We start from the raw sequence: 26,043 nt of genomic DNA, 5'->3' as shown, positions 1-26,043 counted from the left end.
TTTAACGAATTTAAAGATGAGTTTTACATATATAGTATTTATCCAGATATCAAATAAATGCTTATTTTTTCTTTTATATATTTTAAAGTTAGAGACTAAAGAATAAATTTAAACGAACAAGCATGAGGTCCTATAATCATTTTAATAAACATACTTTATTGCTTAATTATTTTTTAAGTTTGTGACAAATTTAGAAAATTTTAATTTAGTATATTTTCGATTAAATTTCTGCTGTTAACATTCTCTGTTAAGATAGTGATGTAGCGGTTCAGTGATTAACGTGGTTATTATGTTATATGTCAACTTGCTGGGTTGTCGTCACGTGTAATTTATTATAATCTTATAAAAAATTATAAGATTTTAAGATTACAAAATTTAAAATTTTAAAATAATAAAATAATAAAATTAGATGTGGTGACAGAAATGTGATAGGGCAAAATAATAACAACGTCGCTTATTTAACAATCATATCACCAAGTAAAAAAAATTTAATTTATTGAGTAGTAAAAAAAATTTATAAAATTTTTCAAGTTTATTAAGAACTTAAAATACAATTAAGTCAATTTTTTTTTAATTTTTATTATGTGAATAAATATAAATATAAATAAAGAATAATTCGGTCCTTAAATTATTTACTAGAAATATATGATAAAATGATAATCAAGCTGTTATTGATAACTGAATTATATATTTAACTAAATAATAATATTATTAAGCCATTTTTATTGATAATTTATTTATGAATATTCTTTAAAGTAGTATGGGAGTTTTCAAAAGCAGATAAATAATCACATTCAAAAAATCCAAAATCTATTATTTGTTCTCGATGTAAATTACTAAGGATATATAACTAATTACAAACTATCTTCATACTAGATTATTAATAATATTATTAGGTGAATATCAAATTTTTCTATACACATTGAAGTTTTACCTAACTTTAGGAATTAAACAAAATGGCAACTTATTTATATATTCTTCCTCAAATTTTTGAAAAGTCTTTCTTGAACAAAATTTTGAACATAGACAGATTTAATATTTCAAACACAATAATGTTAATCATCCATATCCATGTACATCTTTTCTTACTTAATAGGCTCAATTAGGAAATTAGAAGATTCTTTTTATACATAATTTTTTTTGACAATGTTACTATAAGGTTTGATCCGCCCGGCATGACAGTGTGGAAGTCGAATGGATCGAATGGTCGGGTGATGTAAAATGACTTCATAACCTTTCGGTGACGACAACAATTAGACAGAGTTAAAGTGCAACCAATACGGTAATGACTATTGATTAGTGATTAAGATCGGTATCAATGACCATTAAGAAGTAAATTAATTTGTCATATTCTAATAAACTCTATAAATAGAGATTTAATTTTGAGTTAATGTTTACTCTTTCATAATCGCATTACTTTAAACTTCCAAAAAAAAATTCTACAGGTCATTCTTCTCAAACCGATCGATCATCAAGTACACGGAGGAGAGCATACGTTCGTCAAAGCAGAAGAGCTGAGCAGAAGTCATCTCGTTCCAATCTAGCATAAACAAACATCTTTTATAAATTCATGATAAATCAATATATAAATAACATGTTTTTAAATTCTCAAATTTGTCGTGTGAATTGTACGTGATTTTTCATATGCATTTTGTTTACAGAACAAATTATTTATATTGATTAAATTCACACAACAAATTTGTTTTTCTTTGTTATTAAAAAATATATCATAAAATAATATAAAAATATATGAATATCATAAGTATTAAATAGTATGGGTCAAATTTATCCTTTACTAAAAAGATTTACTCGTATATGTCGACTCCCTCATGAAAGTCATATTGGCATATGATTAATTGACCGAAGAAGGACCTAACTGCCGACTTCTGATATATAAAAATATACATATATATTGTATATTTCTGGGCACTATTTACATCTAATGATTATACGAGTTGATAAGTCATAGGGCCCTTCTTCGGAGTATGGCAAATATTGATGAATGTTAAAGGCATACTGTTATTGACTATTAGGTGAGAAATAATTTATGTTCCTGAAGTAACATGTCAAAGCTCAATGAGAACAAAAGTATAATAATATAGAATTTTGAGGCAAAATTTTCGATGTGTAGTTTTCCAAGAGTTTGACCCACTCTATGCACAAGAAAAAGGTATGTGTCGTCGTCAAATAATTTTACATTACGACTTTCATTTTTTAACTACCACTGCTAACATATCAAATTACGCGTCATGATTATGACATTACACTTGTTCGTGACAAAATGGTGAGGATCCCAACCCAAGATATTATTTTCAAGACTGAGATAGCTGAGTTAAAAAAAAAACCCTATTAAAATTGATGTTTATATTATATCTAAATGATTACGATGTTTACTAATTACCTCTCATTAGTGTATGTATGTATGTATCTGAATTAGTGTATATACATACGTAGACGGTATTGGACTGAGTTCCCCCGTGTCTGATGAAGACAAAAGTGTCTGTAAAAAACCTGGTTACTAATTAATATTTGCCATTATACGACGAACAATTTGAATGAAATGTTTAACAACTTTACTGTGCATGTCGGTTAAAGACCGTTTCTAAAGACATCGTGTCAACAATTTGGCAGAAGGGTTAGAAGAAAAGTGGTTTAATGCAAATTAAAAGGTGTATTTTTAAATTTTAGTTCAATAAATTGTTGTAATTTTATATTCCAACATGGTCTAAAAAGAAAATGTGATTACTGTAGTAGTTTTTGGTGGCGCAGTGAATGAATAAAAAAAAGGTTTGATTAAAAAGATGAGACCCCAGCCCCAAGCTAGGGTGTCAGACATTAAATTTTGGGGTTAGTTCCCGATAGTAAGAGTTAAGGATCCCATATTTTGTGTAATAAATTATGGTAATCGTTGATTTAACCTAGGGTTTTGGAAACCTGACACCCCCTCTACTTGGTCAATGCTAGAACCTTTTTCAATCATTTCAAGAGAAAAATCGAAACCTAATTACTTTTTTTTTACTGTAGTTCACTTAACATATAAGGTATGTTGACATTTTTCAAATATAAAAAAATGGAAAAACTAACATGTCACGAATTTGAATTTGCTAAATAAATTGCCGTGTGTGGACAGTGTGAATAAAAAAAATTGTGGAAGCAAAATTCACTGGCAGCATTGAAAGAAGAGATGAGAGTGAAAATATGTGATAAATAAAAATAACATAAAACAGGGTGCGATTATTTACTGGTTACTCTATCTTTATCTTTACTTTCGTTTTTTATTTATTTATATATACCTTTGTGTATTAATACTTTTTTATTTTAATTTCATTAGTTTTATTTGTTGTTTTACTAAACAAACAAAAAAAATACACAACTTTAAACGTTCTTCAAAAAATATTATTCATGACAAAATTAATTAAGAAATGCATACTTACAGTAAATTGGTCATTAAAAAGTTAGAACATATATATATATTATATGGAATGTTTAAAGTTTTGGAGTGTATTTAGAAACCAATTGGATTAATTCAACTAAACTAGGTTAAATGGTAATCCATGCTCGCCTTGTTTCTATATTTATGTCTTGAAAATTGTAGGATTTTATGAAGAAAAATGGTTTTCTAAACACACTTTAAGTATGTGAAAATAATTAAAAAGAAAAAATTAAATATATTATGCTTTTATCATATCTAATATTAGGAGTCAAAATTAAATACAATTAAATTCTTTTTTCTCTTTCTATCATTTGATACATCTTTTAAAAACACTTATAATAAACAAAGTTTCAAAAAGATAAATGATAATTTATATTAATAATATCACTACGAACTTAAAATCATAATAAAATTTTCAAACAAATAATCGTCTCTTTAGACCTTTTACTTTTTTTTGAATAAATTTACAAGAACCGTATATATATGTAATATAAATTTCCATGTGGAGTCATTAATTAATTCGGTTTTTTGATGTGCACATGCATAAATAGAGAAGCAAGAAGAAGCTCCTTTGTTTGAAGTCCTTTCTCACTCACACTTTGGTCAATGATTTTTTTATTTTTTATATATTTGCATTAATTCTTAGGTGCTTGTACACGGAACATTATATAAATCGATTACGACCAGGGAATTTGAAAATGTAAACAACATATATAAAAGCATTGTCCTATAACTGACTTTTCCTATTTAAGCAAGAAAATGAGACACAATTTCATTAATTTAATATTAAATAGACATATATTTTCTACATTTAATTATTGCAGAAAGGTAGAGATATTTTATATATTAAACATTTAGGAGAGGGGGTAGAATGTGTGACACATGATACTCTTTTATTTCTAGAATGCTTTATATATACATGACTTAAAAAAAATGTTTCATATATAATCACCATAATTTTATGTACAGTGAATTTCTGGGTTTTTGACGAATAAAGTTACCGTCATTGCACCCTTCTCCCTTCTGTATGTTTAATTTGTAATAATACAAATTAATATATATTTTTTATTAACAAAAAATATGTAATAATATTTAAAACTTGTTTTGAGGTGTCCACTGGAAGATAGATCTAATGAAATGGCATTCAGTACGTCGTACGGTGGATTGCAATTTAATGGATACAAGGTACAAGATACTCATATTGTGACATAAGGTTTTAGATTTTCCAAATATTATTATTATTATTGCTATTATTATTATTATTATTATTATTCCTGAACAGTAAATATTTATCATCTACCCCAGAGAGAAATAAATTTAGGTGTAATACATACATAATATAATGCAAAAACTAAAAATAATTTCATGACTCAAGTTGAATTCTCACATTGGAGTAAAAATAATAATAAATGCCCTTAAATCTTATGTGTTAAACAAGGAATTTTCTGTTAATTTATTGCATCATAAATGTTCTAAGAAAATAGAGCAAGGAAAAATAAAAGGCCTAAATATGGTATTTCTAGTATTATACATATCTTTAGTCTAGAGTTTACCAATAAGAGGTGATTTAACTCATAATATCGACTACAATATGGATTCAACTGTTGATGTAAATTGTTTGATGTCGTGTTCAATTCTTAAAAGTTATAGAAATTACACCTACTATAAATATATATATATATATATATATATATATATATATATATATATATATATATATATATATATATATATATATATATATATATATATATATATATATAAATCATCTTAGTTTTATAATTATAAATATAGCATATTTTTATAAGAAAATAGTAGTTTTTGTTAATATAGACTATAATAAATATATTACTGACTTTGCCTAGGTCGCAAAAATTTTGGAAACTAATTTTAAAATATTCAAATCAATTCGCTGCTAATTAACTAATTATATTCTTATATGACCTAGTTTTCTAGATCATTAAGTCTACTAAAAACCAAAATATTATAAGTTACATCTCTTATGTATTTTTTTATTCAACTCCTTAATTAACATGGGACCGATATAATTGTTCAACAGTGTTAAGAAAAAACAGTAAATAGAGATTGGAGAAGTGTGTATAATTTAATTTGTTTGCACACATGTAATTCATAATATTAAAAAGAAGATCACGTGTTTATGAAATTTGGGGTTTCTTTCATCTAAACCAAACATACATATATATCTTGATCACGTCTATCTCATTTTAATCTTGAATGCTTGCGCTTATAATGTGTATTAAATTAGGGAAATTCCGCATATGTAGTCTTCTTATCCTCTAATGTCTCATTTGAGATATTAAAAACCCCTCGACACTTTGAAAAAAATAATAATAAAATAATAATAATGTTTGTGTATCATACGTCTCACTAGTGTCATTTTCCGAGATATACTCTCGAGGAAAACAAAACGCAAATCCTCCTGTTTTTCTATTCCATGCCTTTCTGGAATTCTTTTCCATATTTTCTTTCTTCAATTATTTAAAAGAAAAAAAAAGAAAAAAATTAAATTCTCTTCTCATCTCTCCACTGTTAGCTGAACATCACTGCCTCCTATCTCTTCCTATCTATCTGTCTCTCTCTTTCTCTTTCTCTCTCTCTTTCTATTTCTCATTCTCATTCTCTCTCTCTCTATGCCCTCTCCTCATCACAAACACACATACACACTCTTCCGCTTTCTCTTGAGTATGTCTGTTTTTGTTTACTAAAGATTGCTATCATTCATTCTTCCTTTTTCCCTTAGCTTTCTCTCTCTCTGTACAATCTTCTTCCTTCTCTTATTGTTATTATTCTTTCTTTTTTGTTGGTTCTTTCAAAAGCACAAAGGTTTGTTCCCAGATAGCAAGAGTTAGCTTTCCAGATTCTTTCCCGGGGAAAGCCTAAAAACAGGAAAGCAAAATAATTCATTTCATTCTATGTCTTCAACCAACTCTCTCTCAGGAACAAAACAAAAGGATTCTTGCACAGTTTCTTGCCTGTGAATATTGCACTTTAATTGTTTTGTCTCAAAATCTGATTTTAATAAAGGAAAAGAACTTCTCTCTCTCTCTCTCTCTCTCTCTCCCTCTCACACACACTCTATACTTATCTCTATATCTCTCTTATATAGTCTTTAACCATCAAGCTATATACCCCTTCTCAAGAAGATGCCCTTGGAAGGGATTTTCATTGAACCTACTTCAACTTCTACACCTGATCTTTCCCTTCACATAAGTCCACCTAGCACTTCCTCTTCTTCTTCTTTGATTTGCAACAACGGCACATCTGCTGGTGCCACCAATTATGAGGCTCGCAATTCAACCGGCACAAATTTCCCTTCTCAAGCTCACACTGAGCTTTCTTTGGGAAGGAATTTCAGTGGTGGAGGAAGAGGGGGTATTGAAGAACCACCACCACACAACACCAACAGCAGCATCAACCCTTATTATCAGACCCAACAGCCTCGTTTCCATCATCTTCACCACCATTCTAACACTGGGAATGTTTCAAAAGCAGCAACAGCGACGAGCACCACAAGTTCCTCCAATCACTTGAGTCACATAAATTATGGGGTTTCTTTGCTTGATGTGTCATCAGAAGGATTGAGGCCAATCAAGGGGATTCCGGTGTATCACAACCGTTCATTCCCTTTCTTGCCCATGGAACATTCAGGAGACAAGGATCATCACGCCAAAATGTGTTTATATCATCACATGCCTACATATCCCTCTTTGTCCTCTTCTTGTTCTCCTCTGTGTTCTTCTTCTTCTTCTTTTACTTCTTCTCCTGCACCCTACTTTGCCGCAGCGGCAGGTGCTCCGGATCCCATGTCCTATTTGAGCTCAGGTGGGTCCACCGTTGCGGCGGCCGCGGCTTATAGGGCTGCCACGGCCACAAGGTTTAATGGAATTTCTGGAGAGGCCTTCAAAACTCATCATCCATTGCACCACCATCACTCATCGTCACACTACGGGGTTGGACTCGGAGGGTCTCATGAGGCCTCTTCGGGGTTGATGAGATCAAGGTTTTTGCCCAAGTTGCCAACAAAGAGAAGCATGAGAGCACCGAGAATGCGGTGGACAAGTACACTACACGCTCGATTCGTCCATGCTGTGGAGCTTCTTGGTGGCCATGAAAGTAAAGATAAATTACTTATCTTTTTCCCCAACTTTTTTCCACTGTTTGTTCTTTCAAATTTCCGTCCCTTCTTTTTAAAATATATATTTATTTTTTAAACTTTTGACTTTCGCTTCACTTGTCATATTATATCTTCTTTTCTTGTTGTAATCAAAGAATGTGCAATATTAGACAGTTAGGTAGGTTTCTTTTTTATTTCTCTTGTTGTTCTTGTTCTTCTTTTCCTCTTTTAGGCTTTTGGCTAATGTATTTAGATGATGAATTTTAGGAGCTACACCAAAGTCAGTTCTAGAGCTCATGGATGTGAAGGATCTCACATTAGCTCATGTCAAAAGCCATTTGCAGGTATGTTTGGTTTCTCTCTCTATATTGTTTGTGGGGCGGGTTTTTGGTCTCTCCAAGAGGCACATTCGCCGATGAACAAAGCAGTGAATGTGGGAGTGGATGAATTTAAAGACTGTGGAGTGAGCTTAGTTGGAGGCTTTATCGTCTGAAACAACCAGACACACACAGCTTCTGCTTATGGAGAGAGAAAAAAGAACAGACAAAAGTCATCATTTACCAATAATACATCTCTCATTACCACCTTATCAAACATCAACCTCGTGATTAATGAGAAAACTCAGACAATTCAGAGCTATAACACGGAAGAGAGAGAGACAATGGAAGGGGATCTAAATGCGAATCACTAGCTATTTTATTTAATTTTCTTAAATTTATATTTCACGAAAAATTATACAGTTTTTATAATATATACATGTATATACGCGTGTGTGAGCGTACTTGTTTTGTTCACTTTAAAGTGTGGAAATGAAAATGCCTTTGTAAATAAAATGCCTTGTTTTTGTGTTAATTCTTTCCAGATGTATCGAACTGTAAAGACCACTGACAAGCCTGCTGCTTCTTCAGGTAATTCATATTGTTCAACTTTCACCCACTTTTTTTTTTCCTTATACAAATAGTTTTTCGTTTTTATGTAAAACTAAATAAACGAAAATGCCACTTACCTCGTTCTTTTCAGACATTTTCTACAACTACTTCGGTTTTTTCACCGCAAGTATTATATATTCCCCTTGTTTTCTACCGTACTTTCTTAGCCTTATACTGTTTCTAAGGCTTTCAGCTGTCCCTAAAAAAAGGGCTTTCAAACCAACATATATTTAAGATATCCAAGAAGACTTGCACATTACTCCAAAACAAATTATATAAAAATTATAACTTATGAAGACGCGTGCATGCATGCACACACATATATTAATTAATATTTATACATAGAAAGATCTTGAATTTGTGTCATTGTTTATGTTGCAGGCCTTTCAGATGGATCAGGAGAAGATGACATGTCTCCAATGGGAAGCAGCGGTGGTATGCGTCAATTTTCAGACCAAAGAAGCCTTTCAGATCGACCGGTGCAACAAGACATGGATTACTCTTCGGCCAATACTCTATGGAGTAACTCTTCAAGGTAAACATTATCCTTATCAATTCTTCTTTCTATGAACTATAAAAATTGTTTCATATGTTTTTTGTGCTTGCATGGACGTACGTTTTTAATTTGTTTTGGAACACTGCGTTTCTTGATTTGTTAGCTTTTGCTTTTGCATGGTATCTCTTAGAAATCAACGAAAACCCACGTCCAACTTCACTCTTTTTTATGAAGAATAAAAAGGGTTCTTGTGGCAGCTTTTGCTTTACTTGTGTGTGATTTTCCTCTTTCTTTTGTTTCCTTTATATATCTTTGTACCTTAGTTAATTTTTTCGCCTTAGATATATAGCCAATGTCAAAAGAAAGCAACAAGACATAATCCAACGTTAATCAGCATAAAAGGAAAGCAACCCTCAGTTTCTCAATCACTTTTCTTTTTGCTCCCTCTCTTTTCTCCCTTTAGAAGTGTGTGTCTCCTATTACTTCCTACTATGCACTAACTACTCTCGATGCATATTTCATCTTAATTTGAATACTAAATTTGAGGTTGTTAACATTCTCAACATACTGCAGATTGCATACAACTCAAATGCTTAAATCCTTCAAGGTTTTTTCTACTTAACAAGTAATGTATTTTGAAATATATTTTATAGAGTGCGGAAATTTGATTATTTGACAAAGTTTTCCCTTTTGCTTTTTATCATGAAGATGTTGTGACAGAAAATGCTGGATATATAGATTTTCATGTAATTAATTACTAACTGCAAGAATTTCATTCGAATAACTAAGTGATTAACAAGCCTACACATAAAAATACATGTACATAAGTTTATATTCCCCCAAAAAGAGCAAAAGATAGATTTATAATCCAAGTGGTTGAATTGCCTCTCCTGCAAGTAAAGATAGCCAGTAACCTTTTTTATTTTTTTGAGAGTTTGTTCTTTCATACAAAAAGAAGAAGAATTATGCTATCACAAGATAAAAAGTTTTATACTTTCACTTAATTACAAACTACCATACATGTTAACTTTATTATTTTTTACAATAAACTATTTTTAAAAGTCATATCAAATACTTGACTGCAGAAGCTATCTCATTAAAATTAACCCTTCACATTATCTTCAACTATTTAAGTTATTTATGCATCTAACCAATGCCTTCATCATAACCATGATATTGTAAAAGTTGAGAGGCTCACTCTCTCTCTTATCCAGTTTCTGGATTTACTAAACTTTAGCCTAACACGACCTTCTGTTAGTCGTACGATTGGATTAGTGAACTTAAACTTTCGATCAAAAAAGTTCATCCAAATAAACGTTACGTTTGATGGAAAAAGAAAAGCCTCATAATCGTTATCTTATAATAATAGAGTTCTATTGTACGTATAACTGGCAGTTACCATGTGCTTGCCTGACCACATCAAAATACCGTAGTGAGTCCTTTTTCTTACTTTTTTTTTTTATATAATGTGTCAACATTGATAGTACTTCTAGAAATAACTATATGATTTTTTTTATCATTGTTTATCACCACTGTAATATATATACTACAAGAAAAATGATAAATAGGAACTAAAATTGATGACCAGATATAATAGTCATTATCATGATTGAATTAGTGAAGAAATTTATTTTAGTTTATTCCCTCTTAATGCAATAAAAATAAATGTTTTATACCATGCCAAGTAGTTCAACACCCACAATTTATAAGTTGGATTAAAATTTTCACTGCTTACATTAGCTAATCTATTTTGTTTTTTGGGGTAAAAAATATGAGACTCTTTTCGAATTCATGTGTGTACTGTAATTCTATTTGAGATATGTCTGATTCTATATCTCTAAGTTAAGTCCAGGTCTTGATTCTTAGCTACCTGAGATAAAGTAACAACATCAAATATATAAAAGATGTTTCGTGACTGTGATTAGACAACATATATCTTTTTCAATCTCTTGTGCAGTTGTGTAGACTGCTAGATTCATGTAATTGATTAAAGTGTTTTAGGGTGTGATGATTAATATAAAAAAATTAGCCAAAAATAGAAACTCAGTAGAATACAACGGATAGTTTATACATATCTGATTCTTCTTTAACAGGTTTTAAATTTCAGTATTGTATATGGAAATGAAAAACCCAACTGGGATTAGTCTTACTTTGTTGATATTGAATATATATAGTTAAGGTTGTCTCATTTGGAGAATAAGTATTGTCCAAGTTTTCACTTTTCATTTCCCATTGCACCACAATGACTTGAATGGTGGGAGCATTTAGAATTCTGTTGAGACATACATATATAGAAGTCTTACAATTCAAGAAAACAGTTGAAATAATTTGTGATGATATACATGGTATATGATCTATGGGAGCAATGACACTAACGGAATTTCTTCTTACTTGTCTGTGTCCTTCTGATATATGAATGAATCTGATCAGCAATAGAGAACCATGGCAACAAAACAGTTCTAACGACATTAATGGTTTCCGACCACCGATCTTCCAGTCACAACAGATATCAGGAGGACATCAAATTCAGGTACTAACATAGGCTATTAACTACTTCGTACTCATTATTATTAAACTCGAGATTATTGGGAAACTTCAGTTTTTGTTTTAACTGATAACATAACGTTATGTAGGTAACTTATCTCACTGAATTAGTTAATATTAATTAATACTTTATAATAATTGTTGTTGTTGGAATGATTGTTTCGTTTGCCAGGATTGTGATTCAACCCAACTGAAGAACAGCTTGTCAGGATCAGCAAATTTAGAATGCAAGAACCCAAGCTTGGAGTTCACGTTAGGGAGACCAGATTGGAATGGCAAAGGACAAGCCTAATTTTCATTGGTTTAATTCTCTTATTGTAGCTAGCTAGTGTGCTTCTTTAGTTTAATCACAACCCTCGTTAACAGTGATAACATCATCATCTTTCCTGAAATGTAGAGAGGTGGTACTATAATATATATTCAAGCAGAAGAAGAAAAAGCCCTATATAGAATTCTACTAAGTTCATTTTGGAAGTTTCCTGGTTCATGAACAATTTTGTTTAACCTTTCTTGTATTTATACTTTATTTATTGGTGAGGAGGAGACACACCAACAAACTTATGTAGCTGCAAATGCAGAACAACAGTCAAGAAAACATAGAGAGGAAGGGGAAGAAATACAAAATCTCATCGTATTCTCCTGTTCTTTTTCTCTTGCTCTATTTCCTTTTTCTTCTTCTTTCTCATCAGCATATATAAGTCAAACCCTACTAAAATATTCAGTAAAAGTTATGACATTTCACATGAGAAGAAAATTATGAGCAAGATTGAAACTTTGTAAGAGGTATTCCTACAAATTAGAGGTTTACGTTCAAACCAAAGTGACCAGAAAACCATTGCCAAATGGTAAAACGAAATAATGTATAGTGATTGCTGTAATAATTTTAAGCTAAGAAATTATTGAGTTTCGAGAAATAAAACAATTATCCATAAATAAGCATATGAAGACAACATTAATCTATAGTAGTTCGAGCTCATTGTCAAGTTATACGGAGTGTGGTGATGATCAAGAAATGTATATACATCGTAAAGTGTGAAAAATAATAAAAAAAAGGAAAAAATGTGGAAAGGATTATGCTGTGGAAGGAAAAATTACATGCCATTTTGTGGTGTGAACTTTGAGACTTTCGTGGAAGTAGATGTCAAAATAAAAGAAAATAAGGACGCAACGATAATGGAAGAAGCAAGAAATGAAAGAATTGTGAGGTTATTAGAACCTAGAATTAGTATATCTACCATTTTCTAGAAAGAAATTTAGACAGTGAGAATGCTGACGGAAAGCAAGAATACTCAAATTCGATGCAATTAGAGATTTAATGCATTCACTCGGCCATCTAATTGGAAGCCATAGTTGAGGATTTGAGATGTTATATATATTATTGTTGTCTATTAAGATTATATAATCTATTCATTAATTTGCAGAAATATAAAGTTGTTTCATGTTGGTTTCTAGAAAGAAAGAAACATTTAATTGATTTTACGATATTTTAAATTACTTTTAATTATACCATAAACACTTTAGTTATGCTGAGATTTACGTTTCCTTTTAAATTTTTATTCTTGAAAAGCTAAAATAATAATTTCAAACAAAAAAAGTGATATTTTAAAATTGTTTTTTCTTCAAAAAGCTAAAATATTGAGTCACATTCCTTTCTTTATTCTTTTTACAGGGTATATATTACCTAAGTAAGTAAAAAAAAAAGGTTGTTCATCCACTTGAATGTGTGTTGTACTATCTTGTTTAAAATTTTTATTTATTCAAGATGTCAAATATATATATATATATATATATATATATATATATATATATATATATATATATATATATATATATATATATATATATATATATATATATATATATATATAAACAAAGCATTAAAAGACTTCTTAAGAATTATGTATTCAAATTATATGATTTCTTGACCATATAAAACATTACAAATAAAGATTGAATCAGAAGTAATGATAGAAAAGAAATTTACATATTTAGAGATGCAAAACTAATACGACAAAATTTGATAATTTACTATTAATATACTAACTATAAAAAAAGTTAGGTAAATGTTTTTTAATCAGCAAAGTATATTATAAAAAAATTAGGTACAGTGACTATAAGGAAGCAAGATAAAGATTATGACTGTGTTCCTAATGATTTTTTTTCCAAACTTTCTTAAAGACTCTAATGAGTATGCCTTATTGCGACAATTGCCTCTCTTCAAAGCTCTTTTTTTTTTAATTTATAATTATATTTTTCAATTCTGAAAAGAAGAGTTGAATTTTTCACACTTTCATTTAATGAATTATTTTCACCGAGCTCCCAAAAAATAATTTCTTTACCTTTAGGTTGGCACCTGCTGACTGTGTAGGTTTGTGGTCAAATTTCCTTCAAACAAAATTCATTGCTTTTTATTCAATTTTCACTTATCAAATTAAATTTGTTTAATTAATGAATTCGCAAAAATGTTAGTTTGGTTATTATCAACTTCAAAACTACTTTATATCAACAAATCAACCAATCTAAACTTACTATTATAATATCTAACTTGTTTTTTTCTACTTTACAAACCAATAAGCTGAATTCTAACCAGGTTTTACGGTCCTAAAAGACAGTAATTAAATTGTCATCAAAATAGAATAATTTTACAAGTTAGATAACTAACAAATATCCTAGGTTTCTAAATTTTGGAGATTATTATCAATTTTTAGTTTTTTTTTTCGTGTCACAATGAACTATTTTTATGTAGAAGTTAGCCAATACATCTTTCATTATGGTTATATTAATTAACTTAATATAATTAATACTAAAATGCTTGAGCGGGTGGGTAGATACTTGAGTAATAACATTTTGTTCTTACGAACTGTTGAACTTAACTTAAGAGTTAAGTCGTACATATACAAAACTAAAAAACACGACAAATTGGACATATTCAAAGCCAATCCAATTTTATTTATAAATAAAATTATGATCTACATATTCAAAGACAATTCAACAAATAAATGGAAATCTTCTAAATTTTATCTTTCAATTATTCACAAGAATCTATAATCACAATTACTCACATACTAAATCTTATGTCGACCGACGGTTGTTAGTTTCCTAAGCAATATCAACTTCAACTTAAAAGAAAAACTAGAAATACTCAGTCCAAAAACCCTGTAATATACCAAACCAAACAAACAACATTAAAGAGTTAGGCCTACTAAAAAACAACATCCTTTGACATAGCTAAAAATTCCAACATTTATCTTTTTAAGATTATCCATTCTAAACCTTAAAAAAAAAACTATTCTTAAAATATAACTCTTAAAATAATAAGTGTGAAAACTTGGGTTTATTTTGAACAATTTTTTTTAATTTAATATTGACGATTGGTAAATCAATGTATTGATCTCAACAAGTGCAATATCGAATCACACAATATAAAGTTACTAAAGAAAGTAGTGCGAAGATAATTGTGTACGTAGAATGAATGTTACAATAATTTTTATCCGAAGTGCAGTTTATGGGCAGTGGGGAATTTCATTACGATTTCTACAACTAAACTAATGCAATACGTAAACTAATATAGAAAATTAGGAGGTGGTGATCATAATAAGTAAAATAGAGCATTTCATAAAACACAAAACGTTGGGTATACGTCTTCACCATCCTTATTCAGGCAATCGAGAAATGAACTTTGAGATCAAATTTACTATGTTGGTTGAAATTCAATTCCTTTAGTTCACTATATTCTCCCATTAAGAATCCCATTTTCCTAATTATCAAGTAAATGCTAATTAAGATCAAGATCTTTAACCACTGAGATTTAGAAAAAAAAAACATTGTGATTTCATCACTGGTAAACCTTGTTCTTAGACTATAACATTATATATGTTGCTTAACTTCATTTTCAACCCTTAGTTTCATATATTACAATTGGAAGTAATTATAATACGGGTCTAACTTTATCCATGAATATATGTATCTTAATTGAGCATGTAGTTAACTACTACAAAAAGCTTTTACGTCGGGTTTTCTTTTTCTCTTGAATAAGAAAATTAGAATGAAAATGTGACTTCCATATCGAGTATTTAATTTAATTTATAATTTTTATTCAATCTAAATTATATTTATTACACATTTTATATTAATTCTCGGTATAATTAATGTTTTGACACAATAAATCATCTATAATCTCTACAGGATACACTTCTTTAGTGTCATCTTTTGTTTTCTCAATTTTATCTTATTAATTACTGTTTTAAATTTAAATGATTATTCATAATAAAAAATCATTTTTTATTTTTATGATTTTAGTAACTACATCCATGAATTTAAATATTTACTCCTTATAAATAATTATTTATTCTTTTATCATTTTAGTAACTATTTTTTCAAATTTAAATAATTACTCATAATATTATTTATATAATATATATAACTATGTATAAAAAAATACATCTCTTTAATGTTTTCTTTTTGTTTTTCCAATTTTACCCTATTAATTTTTTAAATTTAAATAATTATTCATAATAACAAAACTATTTTTTAGTTTTATTATTTTAGTAACTACCTTTTTAAATTCAAATAATTACTCATTATAAAGAATTATTTACTCTTTTATCGTAGTAACAACTTTTTCAAATTAAAATAATTATTTATAAAATATTATTTACACAATATTACTTATAATATTTTTTATTTTAATAACCAAAATTTATTTTATTTATCTATAGTTATATTTATAATTATATATCTTTAAATATATACACATTTTATTTTTCCAATTTTACTTTTTTAATTACTTTTAAATTTAAATGATTTATAGATATTTTTAAAATACATACACAGTTACACGAGTTTACGCTATTGTTTAATTAATTGAACTTTAACATTTTTAACTTTAAACGTTATTAATTACAATTTGTTTTTTCAATTTTAAACCATCATACATCACATCAATAGAGATGATTTGCCTTGATTTTAATAATTCATTTCCTTAATTTCTTTTTCATTTTCTTAAGTGTTTTGTTTCTTTAATTTTAAGTATTTTTTTATTAATAAGAATAGTATCTGGTTATAAATAATTTTGTTTTTCTATATATATATATATATACATACATACATATATATATATATATATATATATATATATATATATATATATATATATATATATATATATATATACTTAAGATTATAATGGTGCATTAAAATTAAATATTAATCTAAAATATGATTAACAATTATTTTACCATTAAAACTAAAAGCAAATTAAATCTATATTTTGATTACCTAAAAGCATAAAGAAAAACTATAAGCAACACAGATAAAACGAGAACATAAACTAAGAGATGCTACATTACAAGTTTTATACAAATGATACACGATCTTCATACTTAGAGCCGAAGAACTCCAGGAATTTAAACAATACTTTCAGCAACAATTTTTTTTATCATGAAATACATTTTAGTACAAATGCAAACTCTATCTTTTAGCTGAATCATAAACAAGCGTGAGTGTAATGACGAGGTATTTTGAAATTTTGTTCACAAGAGATAATTATGCACCATTGCGTCGAGTTTACAGGTTTGAAATTTTAAACTCTTCATGCAAACCCACCATGATTTGATTTACTCAACTGCTGAATTTGACCCAAACAACTAAGAACTCAATCCAAACTAACAAGTTTGGGTCAGCCTACCAGTTTCACTCAAACATATATATATATATATATATATATATATATATATATATATATATATATATATATATATATATATATATATATATAGGCTTTTACTATTCTCACCCAAATATTTTCACAATTTTCATCCTGTGTTGATTGTCTTTTAAATTGTAGTCAAATTAATTTTAACAGAACTTATTTTAAAAGCTTAAATTTCATTAAAGTGTATCCCCAAACTAATTTCAGATTCTCAAAAACGTATTTTAAATACAAACTGTATAACGGGGTGAGAAATTGATTTCAATAAATTACCAAAGGGACACTAACATAAGCCTTAAAGAGAGAGACCTTGTTTTCTAATATTCGGAGTATTTCTCACCTTTTAAGTTTGCCGTCCAAACCCCTATTTCGTGGTGGAATAAAATCCGTCTTTTATCACAGGTGAAAAGATGGATAAAAGAGGAATGCCAATCCGGAATTCTGCATTCTAGCTTTAAAACAGAATGTAAATATATACAAGTATATGCATGTACATCGTTGTTCCGACAAATGCAGCAAACATACCTTGTTCCAAAGTTACATCATTTACACGGAAATGTAATTTCATATCGGTTATAAGTTGCAACACAGAATAACGGCTAATTTATCCAAACATCTCTCAGAATTCATTGATATGGAACAAAGGATAAGGATTGAAACCAAACTAGGTAGCATATAAGAACAAGGCTTCATACCAGCCAACAGAAGCTAGTGTCATTCCAAAACGGACATGTAGCTTAAGATTTGTACACGAGTTTCCATTTGTTATCATCCCCTACTGATTTGAATTTGTGTGTATTATGTAGCGGGCATGCCGTGCAGTAGTATAAGATGAAATTGCAGAGCCAGTCACGCCCAACGAGTGTTTAGCAAATCCAAAGCTCTTTCTAGTTACCACCCACACGGAATAGATGAATCCAGTCCAGCCTGATTCAAATTGATTTCCATGTTCAGTAGAGTTAACCCACAGAAAAAATAAGGATGATAAATAAAAAGTAACGTTGTGAAAATCCATCAAAGAAACAACATAATCTTAATTTTAGATTGAAGGGGATAAAATCAGTTCCAGTTAAGTTAGTGATGCCATAGAACCGTCCTGGTAGCTTTGATCTTCGCATAAATATTCTATATTTTTATTGAAATTCTATTGCAGTAATCCAGCACATCAGGAAATATTGGTCTATGTAAGTGTTTAATTGGTAAGCTCCTGAATGAAGGAAAATTGGTAAGCTCCTGAATGAAGGAAAACTGTGATGGTACACACACACACACACATATATAATTAATTTACCCGTGCTCATTAGCAATTCAGTAGGTGATATTTTCACTAAGATATGCAAAATGGAAATACCAGTGCAATATTTGCAATTATATTCAAAATTTTAAACATTCATTTGATCAATGCATATACATTCAGTGACTAGGAAAGGAAGCCAGTACAATGTTGCCAGTATACAGAGGAGCTTTTCTACAGTGGGAAGGAAAATAACCAATAGAACAGTTAATCTGGCAAAATTTCTGCCTAATTGCAACAAAAGGATGCAGTTTATATCTTCTCAAATTTTATTCAGAGGCACATCTTGTGAAGAGATATGTGTCTATAACTGTACTCAATTGACTTTCACAGAATTGATTTGAGTTTTTATAGTAACGTAACTTCACACAAAACCAAACCTAAAACATGAAGCATGGAAAATGAAAGAGAAAAGAATGGTGACCAAGCAACTTGTTACCTGAGATTATCAAAATAGCCACAAATGCCCAAAATGTAGTAACTGAAATCGCAAATATGGCAATTGATAATGCTCCGATGTAGATAGCCGTAACAAAAGCAAAGAAAAGAGCCAGGAATCCTCCTGCAGCTACCAAAGATATCAGCAGCGATATGACTATGGCATTTATGGTCGCAGTGAGAAGGAAAAGTATAAATACTAGCAGTCCTGTTAAAGCAACAAAAGCAATTGCCCCAACCTGCACTAATAAGGAAAAACAAAAATCATAAACATTCTAAAGAAAAGTGAAATGTATCTTATCATAAATCTTTCCTTGAAATGAATCTTATAAAGTTTTTATTTTACTTCAACTTAATTTTTTAAAAACGTATGTAACATGCAATTAAACGACATCAAATCTGATAAATGACAACCATGGTTCTCCTAGTGATTATTCCCATGTTCAATATGACGAAAAGAAACAACCCCGGCATGCTTTGAAATCTAATGATGAAAATATGCATGTTAACAATTTTATGGAACACCTCTTTAAGCCTCTTTTTTCATTAGCTTACTTTTACATCTACAATACAATGCTATGCCTTCTCGAAACTACTACTTGATACAGAATAATGCATCTTTATTGGGTTTCTTAACGAGATATTTGACAAAGGTTGCAAATTTGATCTCATATTTTCCGAAATCGATTGTGCAAAATTGAGTTCAAATAACTGCAGGTATAATTTGTATTGGATCAAGATTCTTGCACTGAATTTTTCTAGTAATTTGCTTTTCAAATAAAAATCTCAAAATATAAATAACTTTCGCTTCAAAATCAATTTGAACTAAAATCAATGTCGAAAACCCTTAACCACACGCACAGAAAAACCTAGCAATTCCTGATTAGAAATCAGTGTAATAGTGTTAACAGACCTCTATACACATCCTAATTAAATTCTGAACGTTTTTTTTTTAAATACGCTTCAAATTGAGAATGAACAAATCGAAGAAATACAACTCGTTTGAATAATTTATTCGTACGGTGATTACGAAGAGCGCGCGGAGGGGAGTGCCGCCGCGAGACCAGAGAAGAACGTCGCGGGCGAAGTTTCTGGAAGCTTCCGGAAGGAGCGGAGCGTTGTCGGCGACGGAGACCTTGATCCTACTAATTACAGATCCATCGTCACCGGGTTCCGGGAAGAGAATGGCGGAGGCGATGCGGTTGAGGACTACCGGCAAGGAATCGTCCACTGTTCTCTTCTTCTGCTTCACCTTAAGTCCTTCTTCATCTTCTTCTTCTTTAACGTAGAAGCCGTTACCATTACCATTGCCTTCGGAATTTTCTGCCATTTTCAGTTGCAGAGGAGAAAGAGCATGTGATTCGAATCTGCTTTTTGTTATCTTTGAAGAATGGGAAGAAGAGTTGCATCAAGGTTGGTCCCACGTGTGACTGCATATTTAGTGTGAAGACGGACACGTCATTGAGGGAGATGCACGTCGGCAGCATATTTTGAGCTTTATCTTCCACGTGGACGGTGTGATACACCTCAAATCTAAGTCTGAGTCCCTTAAGAACGAAGAAGAAAAGAAGAACTTGTCTTATCTTATGACATGAACCAACTTTAATAAATAAATGAATTTATATACAAGTTAATTATAATTAAGGTTTAATTATTATAATATTTTAATGTTATGTACGTTTAAATGAAGTTTAATTTATGTAGATTTTTTTTTCTTTTTATGTTATGAGTATTTTTGTGAAATTCATCTAAATTTTTTTTATTTATAAAAATAAGAGGACCAAACATAATTATTTAGAAAAATTATGGATGTGAATATAAATAGGCTTAATTCAGCCTTTGGTCCCGGGTTTTCTGTTCAAAATCGTCTTAATTATAAAAAAAGTTCAGTAATGTTCCATGTTTCATAATAAACGGTTCAAAATGGTCTTTTTGGCATACGACATTAAAAACATAACAGTGTAGTTGTTCATCTGGCTAAAAGTGAATGAAGTGTCCAGTTTTGTAATACGTGACACACTGAGGTCAATTAGATGTCAATTTAAAAAAAATTAATAACTTGGAAAAAGTTTAACATAGGGTTAAATGAAATTGTGGTTGTACCGTTTTGCTACTACTCGTGAGAGTGTTGTTGTGTGCCATGACTTAGTGTAGGATTTGATGACAGATTAAAAAAAGGTACTTCCAAATTCACTCTCACTTACCTCCAAAATCCGCTCAAATAAACAACAAAAAGTTTACCTTCAAATTCATTCAATCTCTCCCTCAAATCCAATCAAGTGAACAAAGTGTAAATGATGTATGTCGTGTTCAGAAAATCTCGATACACACAACAAAGTGTAAATGATGTGTGTCGTGTTAAGAAAATCTCACGATACACACACTCTGATATTTTCCTAAAATTGAGTCTGTCATTCATAGATAATTGAAGGGCTTTAAATAATAAAATCTGAAAATAAAATAGCAATTATCTTAAAAATAAAATTTGCTTAATCTATCATAAAATAATATTCTACCTAGATAAACCGGAAATCATAACACGTATTCCTATTTTATCTCTATCAAAATCAAATTAAATATTACTAGACCCAAAAACTAATAAAATAATATTTAAAGAAAATTATTAATAAAACCCTAAAATTTAAGTTTATCCCAACATGCCGATCATCTACCTTTTATTTACCTTCATCATCACCATAAACCTCAATTCTTTTAACACATACATTATCACATCTCACCTGTACAAATAGAAAAACAACAATCCATTACCCCTTTCTTCATCTTGAACCCACAATCAACACATCATTCCAGCACCATCATTTTTCAAGTTCAACGCATACACAATAACACTCTCGAAACCCACAGAGTCATCATCCAAAATCTCCATTCTCTTTACCTTTATCCTCTGCCCATTCACGCATAAAAAATACCAAAAACAAAGGGGAGTCAAAACAATTAAAAACAGAGCACAAGGTAAGGAGAAATCCCAAATTGCAAGATAATGAACACCAAAACCTAAAATGCAAAATCATGCCAAGAAAAGGAAATCCAATCACAAACAAAGAAAAGAACCCAAAAACGTAAAAATCAACCCTGATTCAAAATCCTAATCTGAAATCCTTAAATTTGCAAGATTTGAAACACTAGAAAATGAAACCCCCAAAACGCTGCAATCTGAAATCCACTTCTTACAAAACACTCTCGAACCAGAACGAAAAGGGAGGAGAAACCCTATGTTGCATCTTCAAGTTGGAGATTTTCACAACACTGACCTAACCTATGTTGCGTTTTCAAGAAATCACCAAGCCACTTTCAATTGAAGACAACTTTCACCAAATTCTTCAACCCAGAAATCGCGAATGGATTCTAAGATAAGGGTAATTTCATTTAACCCTCAATTAAACCTTGCTCACGTTATTCAACTTTTTTTTTATTTACACCTTCAAATATATGAACCCTGCCATATTATTATTGAACTTTTTTTAAAAGATAAAATGACTTTGAACACAAAACCCACCAAAACGATGAATTAAGCCACATATACTATTATATTTATTTTGTTTTGCACTTGAACAATTAATATAATATATTAAGAATGATAAAATAGATTTGTTTATTCCATTTTATTTATTTGTTATTGATCCGTCAAATACAAGATTGGATGGACTGATCCATTCTAAAATTCCTAACCTATCCTGTCAAAAGGGAAATTAATAAACTGATAAACTGATCCATTAACTTTTTTTAATATTGTTTTTTACTTCTTTTAATTTTTATTTTTGAAAATTTTATAAATACATACATGTAGATATACATATATATATATATATATATATATATATATATATATAGAGAGAGAGAGAGAGAGACATACAGTCCAGTCCCACCTTTTCTTTATAATTGAAATTCTAGTTAGTTTATGAGATTTTTTTAAGTTCTTGTCTATTATACTAATCAAATTTGTAAACTATTTTAAATTCAAAACCTACACAAACAATTTTGTAAATCTCTTTTTTCCCAACAGTAAACTGCTAGAAGGGTGATAATTTTTGTCTTAAAGTTCCACACATTTCCGCAACAGCATCCCCTAATTTTACTAGTGACTGAACTGAAAAACTACAATTAACGGAAGTTGATAAATGGTTCCGATGGCAAATTTTATCATTCATACTACTTACATAAACATTAACGATTCTTAGAGAGGTCAAAAAGGTCTGTATCGCTTGTTACAATCACTCCTCGAAACTGATTAGGAATTGCAGTTCCAAAAGCTTCCTTCTTTACCAGACCATGGTGATCTATTCCAATTTTGAAACAATCAGTTGGCTTAAGGGCTTTTCTAATGGAAATGAGGGTGTTTTAAGAAAGTGTTGGATTATTTGCAACCATCCTGCTACAAGGAAACAGATTTACAGCCAAGCTCTAGTGACTTGTTTACTGCATGAACTACCAGTTGAGTCTTTCTACTGATTTCAGGCCATTTGGCAGATGGTTGAGACCCACAATCTTTAATACCTGCAACAAGCCTAGAAAACTCTTGCACCATTAGAGCTTCTTGTGGGAGCTCATTGACCACATGAACCTCCTCTGGTTTCACATTCCACCCAATGTGAAGGTCAACAAATTTGGCTCCAAATGTGACATCAAACGAGGCACTGGTCTCTTGGTAGGGGATTGTAAAGTCCCTGAGATGCACAGAGCCATCGGAACCACATATGACAAGGTCCATGGAGACGTGAGAAAGAAAGGAGCAGTGAATGGTTGCTAGTGTTTGGATTGGTTGGTCCCACAGCAAAGAAACTGTGATGGACAAGATGACTCCCGCACTGTTTCTTTTGACATCAGGAAGAACAGTGACAGTGATTGGTAATTGGTAGCCCTTTGCCCACAAGGAAGCACCAATGCAGTACCAGGCCAAGTCACCAAGTACACCAAGATCATCCAACTCCGGCTTTACCCTAATATTACTCTCTAGAAATTCAGGTGTTGCTGCCATTGTTGCTGTACTGTGGATCTTCAAAACATTTGCAGATTATAAACGTGTCAGATTTTTTATCAATAGAGTTTAATTTCCATGAATTCAGAAAGAGTAATGTAATAATCTCTCATTGTTAATATTTTGAACTAACAGAATTATAATAATAACTAAATAAATCATATGAATTCGATTACTCACAAAATGAATTGGTCCAATGCTTTTAGCAGAGCTTGGAACAAAGCACAACTGTTGAATGTGGGCAGTTCTGGGGTGATGCAACCACATGCTCCCTTCCATGAACTGCACGCCGTTAGATTCTACCGCTGCCAGGATCTGGTCAAGCTCCGCCACGTCAAGAGCCGCGGGCTTCTCCACCAGCACGTGTTTCTTTCTACCGGCAGCCATAACCACCCACCGCACGTGCAGACTCGTGGGGAGAGGCACGTACACGGCATCCACGCCTGGATCCTCCAACAGCCGATCGTAGCTTCCGTAAATCTTCACGCTTGCCGGAAACCCGTTCTCGGCGGCGAACTTCTCCGCCTTCTCCTTGGAACGGCTCGCCAGGGCGCAGAGAGTGGCGTTGGGGGCGAGGTCAATGGCTCGAGCCACTTTCCGAGCGATTTCGGCGCAGCCTAAGATGCCGAAACGCACCGTTTTGGTGGTATCAACCATGGTATATGCACGGGTGTTTCAATGCAGGTGTAAGTTCGTTATGGAAATTTTGGCGCAGGGATTTGGGTACTTAGTTTATCTCTTGATGATATTGTGTAATCATGGATAGGATATATCAGTGAGGGAGATGCCACAGATCATGTTTGGCGGATTGTGTGGTGGAGCATCAACTCATTTACAAATTATTTTAAAATTTTAAACAATAAAATTTTCATTTCAATAATAATTAATTCGAATAGTGTGTGTAAATTAATGTAGATGGAGGAAAAAAAAACGAAAAAAATGGAAGATAGAGTTATTTATATTACAGAAAAATATTAGAAAAAAAAACATTTGTAAGTAATTTTGACTCAATAAGATATAATAGAAAATATGATAAATTAATAATTTAAACTATTATTAAAAATTAAACATAATTAAATATCAATAAATATTTAAATATGTTTGATCTATTATATCTAAATAAATTTGTTTGGTTTCTTGTTAAAAAAATAGATTATATTCTATTTAAGAACTCCTTAAATATACTAGTGGATAGTTTTCTTTTATTATTTTTTAAAATAAGATTATTTTGAAAGAATATTTTAAAATATAAATTCAAATAAAATGATATGGAGAAACCATTACCAATTATGGGAAAAAAACTTAATGCAATTGACAAGTGTTTTGGTTTAAAAAAAATCTTTAGGTTATGTTTAACTTTGTGTTCTTTGAGTGAATGCGCTATGTGCATAGATTTGGAGCGATGAATTTATGAGTGTGGATCGTGTTCTCATGTGTTGATTTGTGAGAGTCTAAAAGAACAAATTGTGAAAATTTGCAAAGATAAAATGTGTTTTTATTATTCTGTCCCTATGTGTCTTGTGTGTGTGAGTGAAAGAATATATAGAGTGTTGCGTTTGTATAATAATATATATTTATATATAAACTTTTTCTATAAAGATAAAATAGTAGTATTGTATTTTAATTTATTAAAACTTTTTTTATCTATTATATGATTTGGATCATTCACAAACTTCGTCATCAAATTCACTTACTTTTATGTCCAAATTTTTTATAAAAAATAATACAAATTTTACTTTTAAATTCACTCAAATTTATCTTCTAAAAAAATCACCCTTAGAACATTAAAAAACGACTTCATAATCGATTATTAATTATGTAATTTGAAAAATACATTGAATTGTGCACTGAGTTTTGAAACTTCATGAATGTGAGAAGGGCGACTACGGTAAACCAAATACAAGTTATACATTTTCTCCTTTGATTGTCTGTTAAATTCCTCAAAAAAGTAATAAACTCCTGATAATAATTACCTGGTTTATTTTTAAATTAATATAGCAAAATCAATCAATTGCAGAACAACAAATCCATCCTCTTTTTTCTTCTGCAACACTAAATTAGTACAAAG

The 26,043-nt window shown here is 30.3% G+C and overlaps 3 protein-coding genes across 3 annotated transcripts; 1 reads left to right on the top strand and 2 right to left on the bottom strand.

Moving 5' to 3' along the window:
• The first annotated feature begins 5,992 nt into the window (after positions 1–5,992).
• LOC108329492 (transcription repressor KAN1) lies at positions 5,993–12,198 on the top strand. Its single transcript, XM_017563719.2, has 6 exons — positions 5,993–7,567; positions 7,836–7,912; positions 8,431–8,476; positions 8,879–9,032; positions 11,424–11,523; positions 11,710–12,198. Exons 1-6 carry the CDS (start codon positions 6,598–6,600, stop codon positions 11,827–11,829), a joined length of 1,467 nt encoding a protein of 488 aa, XP_017419208.1. The 5' UTR covers positions 5,993–6,597; the 3' UTR covers positions 11,830–12,198.
• A 5,499-nt stretch (positions 12,199–17,697) lies between these two features.
• LOC108327799 (uncharacterized) lies at positions 17,698–20,391 on the bottom strand. The gene is made up of 3 exons (XM_017561507.2): positions 20,001–20,391; positions 18,981–19,218; positions 17,698–18,174 (listed from the first exon to the last, which is right to left on the bottom strand). Exons 1-3 carry the CDS (start codon positions 20,307–20,309, stop codon positions 18,023–18,025), a joined length of 699 nt encoding a protein of 232 aa, XP_017416996.1. The 5' UTR covers positions 20,310–20,391; the 3' UTR covers positions 17,698–18,022.
• A 2,688-nt stretch (positions 20,392–23,079) lies between these two features.
• Positions 23,080–24,766, bottom strand: LOC108328412 (uncharacterized oxidoreductase At4g09670). The gene is made up of 2 exons (XM_017562280.2): positions 24,156–24,766; positions 23,080–23,993 (listed from the first exon to the last, which is right to left on the bottom strand). Exons 1-2 carry the CDS (start codon positions 24,630–24,632, stop codon positions 23,373–23,375), a joined length of 1,098 nt encoding a protein of 365 aa, XP_017417769.1. The 5' UTR covers positions 24,633–24,766; the 3' UTR covers positions 23,080–23,372.
• Between the last annotated feature and the right edge of the window lie 1,277 nt (positions 24,767–26,043).

This window comes from Vigna angularis, chromosome 2 (assembly GCF_016808095.1).
Source record: "Vigna angularis cultivar LongXiaoDou No.4 chromosome 2, ASM1680809v1, whole genome shotgun sequence".
NCBI lineage: Eukaryota > Viridiplantae > Streptophyta > Magnoliopsida > Fabales > Fabaceae > Vigna > Vigna angularis.
Note: the sequence above shows the minus strand (reverse complement) of the source record. Positions and strands in the feature narration are given on the sequence as shown.

Coding starts and splice junctions, on each gene's coding strand:
- LOC108327799 (XM_017561507.2), bottom strand. CDS start 20,309: ATGGCAGAAAATTCCGAAGGCAATGGTAATGGTAACGGCTTCTACGTT. Junction 19,219..20,000: donor GCGCGCTCTTCGTAATCACC/GTACGAATAAAT, acceptor TTATTAGTGCAG/GTTGGGGCAATTGCTTTTGT. Junction 18,175..18,980: donor GGCTATTTTGATAATCTCAG/GTAACAAGTTGC, acceptor AATTTGAATCAG/GCTGGACTGGATTCATCTAT.
- LOC108329492 (XM_017563719.2), top strand. CDS start 6,598: ATGCCCTTGGAAGGGATTTTCATTGAACCTACTTCAACTTCTACACCT. Junction 7,913..8,430: donor ATGTCAAAAGCCATTTGCAG/GTATGTTTGGTT, acceptor AATTCTTTCCAG/ATGTATCGAACTGTAAAGAC. Junction 11,524..11,709: donor CAGGAGGACATCAAATTCAG/GTACTAACATAG, acceptor TTCGTTTGCCAG/GATTGTGATTCAACCCAACT.
- LOC108328412 (XM_017562280.2), bottom strand. CDS start 24,632: ATGGTTGATACCACCAAAACGGTGCGTTTCGGCATCTTAGGCTGCGCC. Junction 23,994..24,155: donor GCATTGGACCAATTCATTTT/GTGAGTAATCGA, acceptor AATGTTTTGAAG/ATCCACAGTACAGCAACAAT.